At 46.4% G+C, this 12930-nt stretch overlaps 1 protein-coding gene across 1 annotated transcript in view; it reads right to left on the bottom strand.

Moving 5' to 3' along the window:
* Nucleotides 1-12930, bottom strand: part of TTLL4 (tubulin tyrosine ligase like 4) — a 45970-nt gene that overhangs the window by 15470 nt on the left and 17570 nt on the right. Inside the window, 2 exon segments of the mRNA XM_033230209.1 lie at nucleotides 490-1890; nucleotides 1892-2072. Of these exon segments, the coding sequence (XP_033086100.1) occupies nucleotides 490-1890; nucleotides 1892-1974 (1484 nt within the window). The 5' untranslated portion in view covers nucleotides 1975-2072.

Genomic DNA, 12930 nt, shown 5'->3' on the forward strand with positions numbered 1-12930 from the left:
GTGCCCTAACCATAAATGGCTGTCATGCCAAGAATGTCTGAGAACCTGATTTGGTTTGGAAAAAGTAGGAAAGTCACAGGCTTCAACACTTGGTGTTCACAATTCTTATTTCTCTCCTGGTTTTTACTTAAAATAGGGGTTGGCGAACTCTTTCTCTAAAGGACCAGAGAGTAAATATTTTTGTTTGCAGGCCAGTCAGTTTATCACAACTACTCAGCTCTACCATTGTAACAAGAAAGCAGCCACAGACAACTGCAAATGAATGGACAAGGCTGCATCCCAATAAAACTTTATTTACAAAAGCAGGCAACAAGCAAGATTTGGTCTGCAAGCTATAGTTTCCCAACCCTTGCCCTGAAGTGAAAACCAAAAATTCTAGGGCAGCTAAAAAATAAAACCAATCTTCAGAGGTACAGGGTCAATGCCAACCCAAATTATGGTATATACATTCTACTGCTCTAAATGGACCAAAAACATTATCCAACGTACCTAATATCCCTATCAGATGAGTCCAGCTCCCTGGCCTCCTCAGGTCTTTCCTTCTCAGACTGGCCCAGCTGGATGGAAGAGAGGCGGGTGGCCACGTTGGCTATGCCAAGAGTTTGAGGAGAAGGGGGACCTGGAGCTTTGCCTTCTCCAAATGGTGGGGGGTCAATTACAGATTCACAGGCAGGGCTGTGATTGAGCCCACTGGCATGTGAGGCAAGGAGGTGAATGCTGATACGTTTGGTACAGAAGACTGTATTGTCCAACCCCAAGGTATCTGAGGCACCAGGGAGGACCCGGCCAACCAATCCAGCATCCTCCTGAGGAAACCGCTGATTTACCGCAGGAGGTTTCCACCGCCTGCTCCTGTTGAGGACATTCCACTGGAAGCTGGGGTTCAGGAAACTAGACTGTTCAAACTGGCAGCCTTGCCTCGGCATTTTCTCAAAGCCTCTTGCAGTCAATTTCCTTACGGCCTCAGTGAACCGAATCTCCTTAGTTGGGGCCTGGGAATCAGAGTTGTCATCCAGAGCACAGGAAAGTGGCTCTGCCCTCATGGCTAAGTTATTCCGGTTATACCAGGAAGAGGCAACACTGGTGGCGGATGTGTCATGGGAGTTAGGGGTAGACAAGGCGATATGGGCACTGGCATCAGCTAGGACACTGCCAATGCTTTTGGGCACCTTATGGTCAACAGGCTGTGGTGCACAGTCTCCAGTACCCCCTGAATGATGCCAGGAGACAGGCTGCATCTTGGGTGGCGATACTGGCTTCAGGCCCTCTGTGGTCTGCAATAAAGGCACTTGCGTGCTATTTGGCCGCATGAAGGAATTATTATTCAGCATGGGCTTATAGGAGGAAGAGAGTGGAGATGGGATCTTCCCTGAGATGGCAGACGCCAGGCTTTTCCCTGAAGGGTTTTCCCCAGCCGCTGCCAAGCAGAGGTATGGTTCTGTGGATGAGGAGGCCATGGGCTGGGCCATGGGGAAGACCATGGAAGAAATGGCCTTGTCGGCAGTGAGACTGACAGGGAGGCTCTTTTGAGGGAGAGAAAAAGGGCTTTTTTCTGATGGGCTCGAACGCAAGCAGAAAGACTCCAGTTGCTGGTAGGGTTTGTGCCTATAGCTGGAGCGGCGGTATAGAAGGGTGCTGTTGAACAAGTCCGGGAGAGTGTGTAGGTAACAGGAACTGCTGTGGCCTGCAATGACAGCCGTGGTCCCAGAGCTACATAAAGTGCTAGGGCAAAAGAAATATGCTGGCTGGGGTGGGATGCCCAAGAGGGCTGGGCCCAACCCTGCTGACAGTGTCTCCACTTGCTTCTTTTCCAGCTTCCAGATTGGCTTCACTTGCTGATGGGCCTGAGGCCAGACTTTGCCCTCCGAGGGTTTCTCAGGCGGCGTGGCAGACACTGCCTGAGGGACCACTCTGCTTGAAGCTGTTTTTCTGGCGGAGGCCAATACTGTAGTGCTCTGCTCCTGCTGAGGCCATGAGGGGCCCACATCATGGCCACATGGTCTCATGGCCTGGCTCAGGTAAGGTGCCACACACCTCCGGTAGTAGCAGCTGCATCCTTGAAGTCCGTCAGTCTGAAGGGGAGAGAAATGATAGGAAATGTTACAGAGCCAGGAGGACAGATACCATGCTACAGTGGTCCTCAGGTAAGCAGTACAGTCCCACTTCAGCATTTTTGGGCAACCAGTCTTAGTCGTCATTTGGAGCCCTGGGAGAACACTAGATTTCCAGGGCATTTCCAGTGGTCTTCCTATTGCCCTCATATGATCAAAGTTGGCTTCATTAAGGACTAAGACACTGAGGTGCCACCACCACTGTGAGGCCGTTCATGAGTCTGCACTCTGTCACTCAGAAAGTTTTTCTCTCTCTCCAACAAAAAATACATCTTTCTGCCTCACCGCCCACAACTTTCCATGAAGGGCTACCTTCCCTCACCCAAAACCAGTGTGGCTAGGAATAAAGCAAATGTGAAGTGAGAGAGAAGAGTATCTTCCTTCTCATCAATCAATTCTGAAAGATGAAAGATTATTCGAGTCCAGGTGAGACAGCTCACACCTGTAATCTCAGCTTGAGCCCAGGAGTTCAAGACCAGCCTGCCCAATATGGCAAAACCCCATCACAACAAAAAATTAGCTAGGCATGGTGGCATGCACCTGAAGTCCCAGCTACTAGGGAGGCTGACATGGGAGGATCGCTTGAGCCTGGCAGGTGGAGGTTGCAGCAAGCCGAAATGGTGCCATGTACTCCAACATGGGCAACAGAGTGAGACCCTGTCTTAGAAAAAAAAAGGTGATCTGAAAAACTCGTTTTACATCTACTTCTCCCTAAATTAACTCAGCTGCCTCTGATTTAGTCTGCTTTTCACGGTTAAGTAGGACAAGCTCAGATAGGAGAACAGAATTCCCTTGCTGACCCCGGAGTTTATTCTGGAGCTGAGACAGCAATTTCATCTCTTGCTAACTATACAGACTTAAATTCCATCCTGTGTGTTGGTGGGAAAAAGAAGAAAGAAAATTGAACTAAACACCAGCATAATTTTTACTTAAAGTGACTTTATTTCCAGCAGCCATACTGGGACAGGAGAGTTCAGGGAGTAAGAAGAGGACAGAAGCTTTCTTCACTCCAAAGTCCAGGCTTAAGTTTGGGCTTATCTCAGGGAGGAAGAGCCTGTCTCTTGCATCTTCTCAATCAGTGTTTCCTGTAAGCCAGCCTTCTGGGTCTCAAACTGTTCAGCATGGTCACTTACTTTCTAAATCAAATTCACAAAATATTCTCCAATTTTCACAACTGTATGGAAAGGTAGGCCTGCTTTCATGGCAGCATATGGGGGGAAATAACAAAAACTGTAAAAAGTCATTCATGGCCAGGCGCAGTGGCTCACACCTGTAATGCCAGCACTTTGGGAGGCTGAGGCGGGCAGATCACTTGAGCTCAGGAGTTTGAGACCAGACTGGGCAACATGGCAAAACCCCATCTCTCCAAAAGATACAAAAATCAGCCAGGTGTGGTACATTTCTGTGGTCCCAGCTACCTGGGAAGCTGAGGCATGAAAAACCTTGAGCATGGAAGGTGGAAGTTGCAGCAAGCCAAGATAGCACCACTGCTCTCCAGCCTGGGTGACAGAGAGAGACTGTCTCACAAAAAAAAAAAAAAAGGTCGGGCGCAGTGGCTCACGCCTGTAATCCCAACACTTTGGGAGGCCAAGGCAGGTGGATCACAAGGTCAGGAGTTCAAGACCAGCCTGGCCAGCATGGTGAAACCCTGTCTCTATTAAAAATATAAAAATTAGCCAGGCGTGGAGGCGGGTGCCTGTAATCCCAGCTACCTGGGAGGCTGAGGCAGGAAAATCGCTTGAACTCAGGAGGTGGAGGTTGCAGTGAGCTGAGATCGCACCATTGCACTCCAGCCGGGGCGACAGAGTGAGACTCTGTCTCAAAAAAAAAGTAGTAGTCATTTGTCTGGGGTAATTCTGAAAGGAATCCTGACATCCTCATCAAGTGTTTTCAGAGTAGCTAGAGGGAAGGAATTAGCAGAGAGGTTTTGTTTTGTTTTGAGACAGGGTCTTGCTCTGTCACCCAGACTGGAATGCAGTGGCACAAACATGGCTCACCGTAGCCTTTGACTCCTGGACTCAAATGATCTTCCCCTTTCAGCCTCCCAAATAGCTGGGACCACAAGCATGCACCACCACACACAGTTGATTTTTTTTGTTATTGTTAAGATAGGGAGTGGCAGTATCTCACTACGCTGCCCAGGCTGGTCTCGACTCCTGGCCTCAAGCGATCCTCCCATCTCAGCCTCCCAATAAACTGGGATTACAAGCCTGTGCCACTGAACCCAGCCCTAGGAGAGATGGTTTTTGCACTTAAGTAATATTTAAAAATGCAAAAATTGAGAGACTACCTTGTATTTTGATTAAGAGTAATGGCCAAGGAAGATCTAAGACTCCTGTCTACAGCTATGAATGAATAGTACCAACAGACAGACTGCAGAAGCCATGGGATGTCGCCCTCTTTACCTGCAAAGGCTGACCTACATGGACTCTTTCTCAAGGAGAGTACAAAAAATCACAACGCAGCACTGCCAATATTCAAAATGATAGTGGGCTAAGAACAGCACAAATGCTAAAACTGGATTTTGAAGCCAGTTACCTCAAAATGAGGTGACAGAAAATGGACCACTACACAAGTGCAAACTATGGAAATACCGTGCTTGGAACAATTACAGAGTGCGCTTATGGTAGAGAAGCATAGAGACAAAGGGAGAAGTCAAATCCTGCCAATCACTTCACAAGATTACACGCACACATGCATGTGTATTATGTACACTCAACATATTCACAAACCCGGCTGGGTGCGGTGGCTCAAGCCTGTAATCCCAGCACTTTGGGAGGCCGAGATGGGCGGATCACGAAGTCAGGAGATCGAGACCATCCTGGCTAACACGGTGAAACCCCGTCTCTACTACAAATTACCAAAAACTAGCCAAGGGAGGTGGCGGGCGCCTGTAGTCCCAGCTACTCGGGAGGCTGAGGCAGGAGAATGGCGTAAACCTGGGAGGCGGAGCTTGCAGTGAGCAGAGATCCGGCCACTGCACTCCAGCCTGGGCGACAGAGCGAGACTCCATCTCAAAAACAAAAAAAACATATTCACAAACCCTCACTTAGTCCTCTTTCAGGAATCCACATCTTCCCCACCAATGCAACACAACAGACATACCAAAGTGGTAGGAGAATGCCTAAGGAAATGAAAACTCAGGCTGGTCCCCCTGAAAAACAGCCCCACTATTGATTCCCACGTGCATCAAGCTAGCTCAGCTCTTCATTCCCTTACAAGTGCTGTCCCTGGAGCCCTTTCTTCTTCTTCACCCAACTTAAAAAAAAATCAGCTGCAACATGACCTAGGCAGTCTTCTCTGACTCCTGAGTTTGAACAGGATGCCTCACCTCTGTGCATGCCACCATCACTGCTCACAGAACATTAGCTTCAATAATAAACTAACTCATCAGACTAGAAGCAAGGAGCACATTCTTCTCCAGCTGATGTCCCCAACATAGTAACTGATACACAGGAAGTGCTCAATATTCTGTTGAGTAATCAAACTGGAAAAGCACAGTAAATGAAGGGGAAACAAACTTGAATACTAGTTTGGGCACCTAATGAATGTCTGGTACCATGCTAGGCATTTTATTCATATTATTTCATTTAATTCTAAAAAAAAACCTTACATTCACTTTACTGACGATGAATCCAAGACTCAGAAAAGTTAAGTAACTTTTCTATAATTAAATAACCAATAAGTAGCAATGCCTAGATTAAAACTCAAATCTGTCTGAGTCTACAATGCCTATTAAATGGAATGAAACACATACTTAGACTCTATCCCCTCCATTATCTCTAATCTTTAGGTACGAGACAAAAGCCAGGCTGGAAACACTCCTCCGTATTTATACCAAGTCCCTTTGTGGAAAATCTCTAAAAGCACATCACTGACTCTTCATCAGCACCACAGCCAATCAGTCCCCCTCTCCCTTGTAGCCACAGGCACTCACTGCACAACACTTCCTTTTGCACACACTGCTCAATGTTTGCCTTGCTACATCCCCCCACATGAACCCTCAGTGCCAAACACATGAACACAAGTAGCACAACACCTAGCTGGCTTGGCTTTTAATCCAAAAGAGGAAGAGGGAGGCCAAGGATACACGCCTACCCTCCTCAGAAGCTGCAGGTGGCCTGCTCCCAGATAATGTGTAAAACAACACACCTGGGCAGGTACTAGAGTGGCGTGAATTCTCTTCTCTCTAAGGTATTCCAGATCTCATATCTCTGCAATAGTCATTTCCCACTTCTTGTCTCCTCTCATAGTCCCTATATGGTTTGCATTTGTGTCCCACCAAATCTCATGTTGAGTTGTAATCCCCAATGTTGGAGGAGGTGATGGGATCATGGAGGCGGATTTCCCCCTTGCTATTCTCATGATGGTGAGTTCTCGTGAGATCTGGTTGTTTAAAAGTGTATAGCACTGCCCCACTTTCTCTCTCTCCTGCTCTGGCCATGTGAAGACATGCCTGCTTCCCCTTCCACCATGACTAAATGTTTCCTGAGGCCTCTGCAGCCATGCTACCCATACAGCCTGCAGAACCATGAGCCAATTAAACCTCTTTTCTTTATAAATCACCCAGTCTCAGGTATTTATTTATAGCAGTACGAGAACGAACTAATACAGTCCTCATGATGTGTAGTATAGCAAGTTGGAGAAGGGCCACCTGTCTTCCTAAAGAAATATGTCTGGACTCAAGGGCCAACAAGCAGGTGAGAGGACGTTTCTGTAACTCTCTTTCTGGGAAATAGTTCCAAAGCTAGTTAAGAGATACCCAAGGTTGGATAAGATGGCTGTGTTAGGAATTGCCAAGCAAAGACAAATTTGTTGCATCTGCAGAGAGTAACTTCAAGAATGCTAAGTAAACAGTATCACTCGCAACAGTATCAAATACAAATGCTCCAACCTAGTTTCAGTGTTTGAGGTTCAGAAGCAGTGTCACTTTAAGACAAGGAAATGATAGTTGCTAAAAACAACTTCCTTCCTTCTCTTTGTAGAGATTCCTAATGAGATTAAAACTTCAAATGGTTGGGAAGCAGAGACCTAACTAAACCATTCAGGCAGCCTGGGTCCCAGACCCCCAATCACTGCCACAGGTCATCTTTTCCAGTATCCTGCCCACTGCTTTAAAGGAATGCAAGTGACAAACTTTAAAAAGCTTCTGAAGGCCCAAAGTCTAAGAAGTGAAGGAAGTTGGCCGGGCGCGGTGGCTCAAGCCTGTAATCCCAGCACTTTGGGAGGCCAAGAGGGGTGGATCACGAGGTCAAGAGATCGAGACCATCCTGGCTAACACAGTGTAACCCCGTTTCTACTAAAAAAATACCAAAAAAAAAAAAAAAAAACTAGCTGGGCAAGGTGGCGGGCGCCTGCAGTCCCAGCTACTCGGGAGGCTGAGGCAGAAGAATGGCATAAACCCGGGAGACGGAGCTTGCAGTGAGCTGAGATCCAGCCACTGCACTCCAGCCTGCGCGACAGAAGTGAGACTCCGTCTCAAAAAAAAAAAAAAGGAAAGAAGTGAAGGAAGTGAGAACCTTGTTTCAAAAGCTAACATAGTGAGTTCTGCCATAAAGTCAAAGTCCAGAGAGGCAAATAATGTCTGGCACCCAGACCCTACCGACAGCACATACTTAGAGGGCAATTTTCAGCAAAGTCATCAAACCCCTTCCCTGTGATATACTCTGGGCTCCTAAGATGACATCTGGGAGACCTTTCTGCCAGTGTCTCTTATATTTCTAAATGTTCTGTGATAATGCACACTTTGTGTATATGTGCGCCTCTAGGGTCCAAAAAGCAGACTACTCATCTCCCAGGAAGTATTTTAGGAAGAAACATCAAAAGAAAGATAACAGGAGAAAAGGTATTTATATATGTAGAAACCTGTGTACTGGCTACTAATGGAAGCCCATTTCAAAAACTCCCAACTTAAACAAAGCTAAACTTATAAAGAGTAATTGCTGACTACGTAAATTACAAAGGATTAACTACATATTTATACTATTTAAAGATAGCTCGGCCGGGCGCGGTGGCTCAAGCCTGTAATCCCAGCACTTTGGGAGGCCGAGACGGGCGGATCACGAGGTCAGGAGATCGAGACCATCCTGGCTAACACGGTGAAACCCCGTCTCTACTAAAAATACAAAAACTAGCTGGGCGAGGTGGCAGGCGCCTGTAGTCCCAGCTCCTCGGGAGGCTGAGGCAGGAGAATGGCGTAAACCCGGGAGGCGGAGCTTGCAGTGAGCTGAGATCTGGCCACTGCACTCCAGTCCGGGCGACAGAGCGAGACTCCGCCTCAAAAAAAAAAAAAAAAAAAAAAAAAGATAGCTCTGTTACTAAGTCCAAAGGATCTACCATCACCTGACCCTCCAATCAGCAGCTTGCAAGGAACTTACTTTAGGGGCCAATAAATTGACCTCACCTGAAAAATAATATTTTGAATAATCTAACATTTTATGGAGCAATGATCTAATGTGTTTCTTGTTCCTACACAGGATCCCTAGGGAGCAGGAGGGCTTAAGGGGCAAACAGCTTATAAACACTAAGCTATAGCCGGCAGAGTTCAACTTTAGAATAAAACAAGCCTATTTCTGTAGCTAAGTTCCTCAATCTAGGTCCTCCTCACAGTCAGGCTACATGAGCAGCTACCACCTCGTGGTGACTCATGACAATCAGAGCACGAATCAGTAGTGAATCACATGCAACTCTGAAACAGCACAGCTGGAATGTTCGGAGAAAGACAAGAGAGAGGAAGTACCATACCCCCATTGAGTAGTTGTGGGAGGTGAAGTTAAAAATTCACATAAAGCACATAAAAAGCACAGGGGCTCCCAGTAAACATTTGCAGCATGGTAGTTACAACTCTCATTCTCACTGGCTCCAAGTGATCTATCTCCCCTCTGCCCCTTCATAAGCTGTGATGAAGGTGGAAAAATACAAGGAATAGGCAACAATTATTCCACTACAAAACTTCAGCTAGGACAGGTAATGTTCTTTTGTAAAAGATAACTGTCTTGTTATTTGGGAGCTTTTGTGAAAAAAAATTTTTTTTTAAACAGTCTCACTCTGTTGCCCAGGCTGGAGTGTAGTGGTGCAATCTCGGCTCACTGCAACCTCCACCTCCTAGGTTCAAGCGATTCTCCTGCCTCAGCCTTCCAAGTAGCTGGGATTACAGACACCCGCCACCACGCCTAATTTTTGTATTTTTAGTAGAGATGGGGTTTCACTATGTTGACTAGGCTGGTCTTGAACTCCTGACCTCAAGTGATCCACCCACCTTAGCCTCCCAAAGTGCTGGGATTACAGGGATTACAGGTGTGAGCCAACATGCCCAGCTGATTCCTTTTTTTTTTTTTGGACAAGGTCTCCCTCTGTCACCAAGGCTGGAGTACAGCGGTGTAGTCATAACTCACTGCAGCCTAGGACTCCTGGGCTCAAACAATCTGCCCACTTCAGTCTCCTGAGCAGCTAGGACTACAGGTGCACATCACCATGCCTAGCTATTTTTTACTTTATTTTATTTTTATAGCAATAGAGTTCCACTATGTTGCCCAGGCTGGTCTCAAACTCCTGTCCTCAAATGATCCTCCTGCCTTAGCCTCCCAAAGCTCTGGGATTATAGGCATGAGCCATCACACCCAGCAGAAAACTATTTTAAATGTTATCTGTTAATAAAAGCAGCCAGAGCTCCTTGAAAAATGGCTGATTACAGGGTTGGGGCAGGGAGAGCAGGAGACGGGTCTGGAATATTTTGTGCTGCCAAAAAGTAAGGAAGCGGTCAAAATTTGATAGAGACATGTCAAAAGACCATAGATACAGCTAACATCATACTTAATAGTGAATTATGAGATGCTTTTCCTCTAGGATTAGGAATAAAATAAGACAAGGATGTCTACTCTCTCCATTTCTTTTTTATTTTATTTATTTATTTACTTTGACATGGTGTCTCGCTCTGTTGTCCAGGCTGGAGTGCAGTGGCACAATCTCAGCTCACTGCAACCTCCGCCTCCCGGGTTCAAGTGGTTCTTCTGCCTCAGTCTCCCGAGTAGCTGGGACTACACGCATGTGCCACCACACCCAGCTAATTTTTTTTCTTTCTTTTTTTTTTTTTTGTATTTTTAGTAGAGACGGGGTTTCACCATATTGGTCAGGCTGGTCCCGAACTCCTGACCTCGTGATCTGCCCGCCTCGGCCTCCCTAAGTGCTGGAATTACAGGCATGAGCCACTGTGCCCGGCCTCCATTTCTATTAGACCCTATACTAGAACTTCTAAGCAGTGTGACATAGCAAGAAAAAGAAATCAAAGATACACAGATTGGAAAGGAAGAAGTAAAACTGTCATTATTTGTAGGACATATGATCTTGTACATAGAAAATCCTGGCTGGGCACACTGGCTCACACCCGTAATCCCTGGGAAGATGAAATAGAAGGATCACTTAAGACCATGAGTTTGAGAACAGCCTGAACAATACAGGGAGACATTATCTCTACAAAAAAATTTAAAAATTAGCATAAGCCTATAGCCCCAGCTACTTAGGAGGCTGAAGGGGGAGGATCACTTGAGCCTGGGAGGTCAAGGCTGCAATGAGCCATGATTGCACCACTGCACTTCAGCCTGGGTGATAGAATAAGACCCTGTCTTAAAAAAAGAGAGAGAGAGAGAAAATCCTAAAACATTTACCAAATAAAAAATCCTACTAGAACTAATAACCAAGTTTAGTAAGGTCACATAATACACCATCAATATACGAACATCAGTTTTAGTTCTACATACTAGCAACAAACAAACAACATGTAAAAATGAAATACACAATTCCATTCACAACAGCATCAAAAAGAGTAAAGTATCTAAGAATAGGAACTTCTGGTTCCAAAATGGCAGCATAGAAGCAAGCTGGCTTCCCTTTCCCTCACAGAAAACCAAACACAAATACACAGCACCAAGATTATCACCAGCAAAATCCCAGAACTCAAATATGAAGAGGAGACAGTTCCTGGGACCACAGAGAAGGGAAAAAATTCTGACAAGGTGATAAGAAAACTGAACTTCCACATCTGCAGCATCCCCTCCCTCAATCTTCCTGGTACCAAGGACATAGAAAACCTGCCCCCAACTCACAATTTCTAAACTGGAAAAAGTGAGATTGAGATAGACAACCAGGTTGGGTGCACTGGCTCACGCCTGTAATCCCAGCACTTTGGAAGGCTGAAGCGGGCAGATCACCTGAGGCCAGGAGTTTGAGACCAGCCTGGCCAACATGGCAAAACCCCATCTCTACTAAAAATACAAAAAATTAGCCGGGCGTGGTGGCGGGCACCCACAATCCCAGCTACTCGGGAGGCTGAGGCAGGAGCATGGCTTGAACCTGGGAGGTGGAGGCTACAGTGAGCCGAGATCATGCCATTGCATTCTAGCCTGGGCAACAAGAACAAAACTATGTCCCCCGCCGCCAAAAAAACACAGACCACCAGCTTCCCTGTCCATGCCTCAACCCACAGAAAGCATCAAGAGTGTCTGAAGAGAGAGAAATATCCCTGAAGACAGCCAGAAACAAAGCAAGAAGGTAGGACTATCATACTCAGCCCTGGACTCTGCTCTGTAACTCAGCCAAAGGAAACACCAAATCAGAGTGGCTGTGCAGCAACACTACTCTCTATAGGCTGTGCAGCAACACTACTCTCTACAGGTCACCTGGGCACAAACCCCTAGCCGGCCTTCCCACATTGCCAGGATATTCCTTTTGGGACCTCCTCCAATTGGGAAGGACAGTGCTCCAAAGCAGGGGTCCCCAGCTCCTGGGCCACGGACTGCTACTGGTCCACGGCCTGCTAGGAAACCAGGCCACATAGCAGGAGCTGAGCATTGGGCAAGCAGCATTACCATGTAGACAAGTATTACTGCCTGAGATCCACCTCTTGTAGGCTCAGCGGCAGCATTAGATTCTCATAGGAGTGCTCACCCTATTATAAACTGCCCATGTAAAGGATCTAGGTTGTGTGCTGCTTATGAGAATCTAATGCCTGATGATCTGTCACTGTCTCCCATCATCCCCAGATGGGACCCCCTAGTTGCAGGAAAACAAGCCCCAGGGGTCCCACTGAGTCTACATTATAGTGAGTTGTATAATTATTTCATTATATATTACAATGTATTAACAGAAATAAAGTGTACAAAAAATTTAATGTGCTGGAATCATCCCAAAGCCACCTCCCCACCCACCCACCCCAGTCAGTGGAAAAACTGTCTTCCACAAAACTGGTCTCTGGTGCCAAAAAGGTTGGGGACCACTGCTCTAAAGCCAAGACAAACCTGGGGCCAAGATGCCATCTAGTGTTGAAAAAGAGGTAATGACCTAGTGATTTAACAAAAAAGATAGTCAACAGGTTAAGTTACAAAAAATCTCTAAACAAACATATCCAATAACAACCGAAACAAGCCAGACAGAGAAGACTGGAATAAATAATCCTTCAGCGTAGAGATATATACATATATCCACAAGAAATAACAGCAAACAGAGAACTATGACAAAGCAAGAAATGGACAAAGCCAGAAAACAGTGACTGACTCTAATGAAACAGTGATACATGAGCTCTCTAACCAGGAACTCAAAATAGCAGGTTTTTGTTGTTGTTGTTGTTGTTGTTTTTGAGACAGAGTCTCGCTCTGTCGCCCAGGCTGCAGTGCAGTGGTGTGAACTCGGCTGACTGCAAGCTCCACCTCCCAGGTTCACACCATTCTCCTGCCTCAGCCTCCTGAGTAGCTGCAACTACAGGTGCCTGCCACCATGCCCGGCTAATTTTTTGTATTTTTAGCAGAGACAGGGTTTCACCATGTTA

This window comes from Trachypithecus francoisi, unplaced genomic scaffold (genome assembly GCF_009764315.1).
Source record: "Trachypithecus francoisi isolate TF-2019V2 unplaced genomic scaffold, Tfra_2.0 Lachesis_group13, whole genome shotgun sequence".
NCBI classification, from domain to species: Eukaryota; Metazoa; Chordata; class Mammalia; order Primates; family Cercopithecidae; genus Trachypithecus; species Trachypithecus francoisi.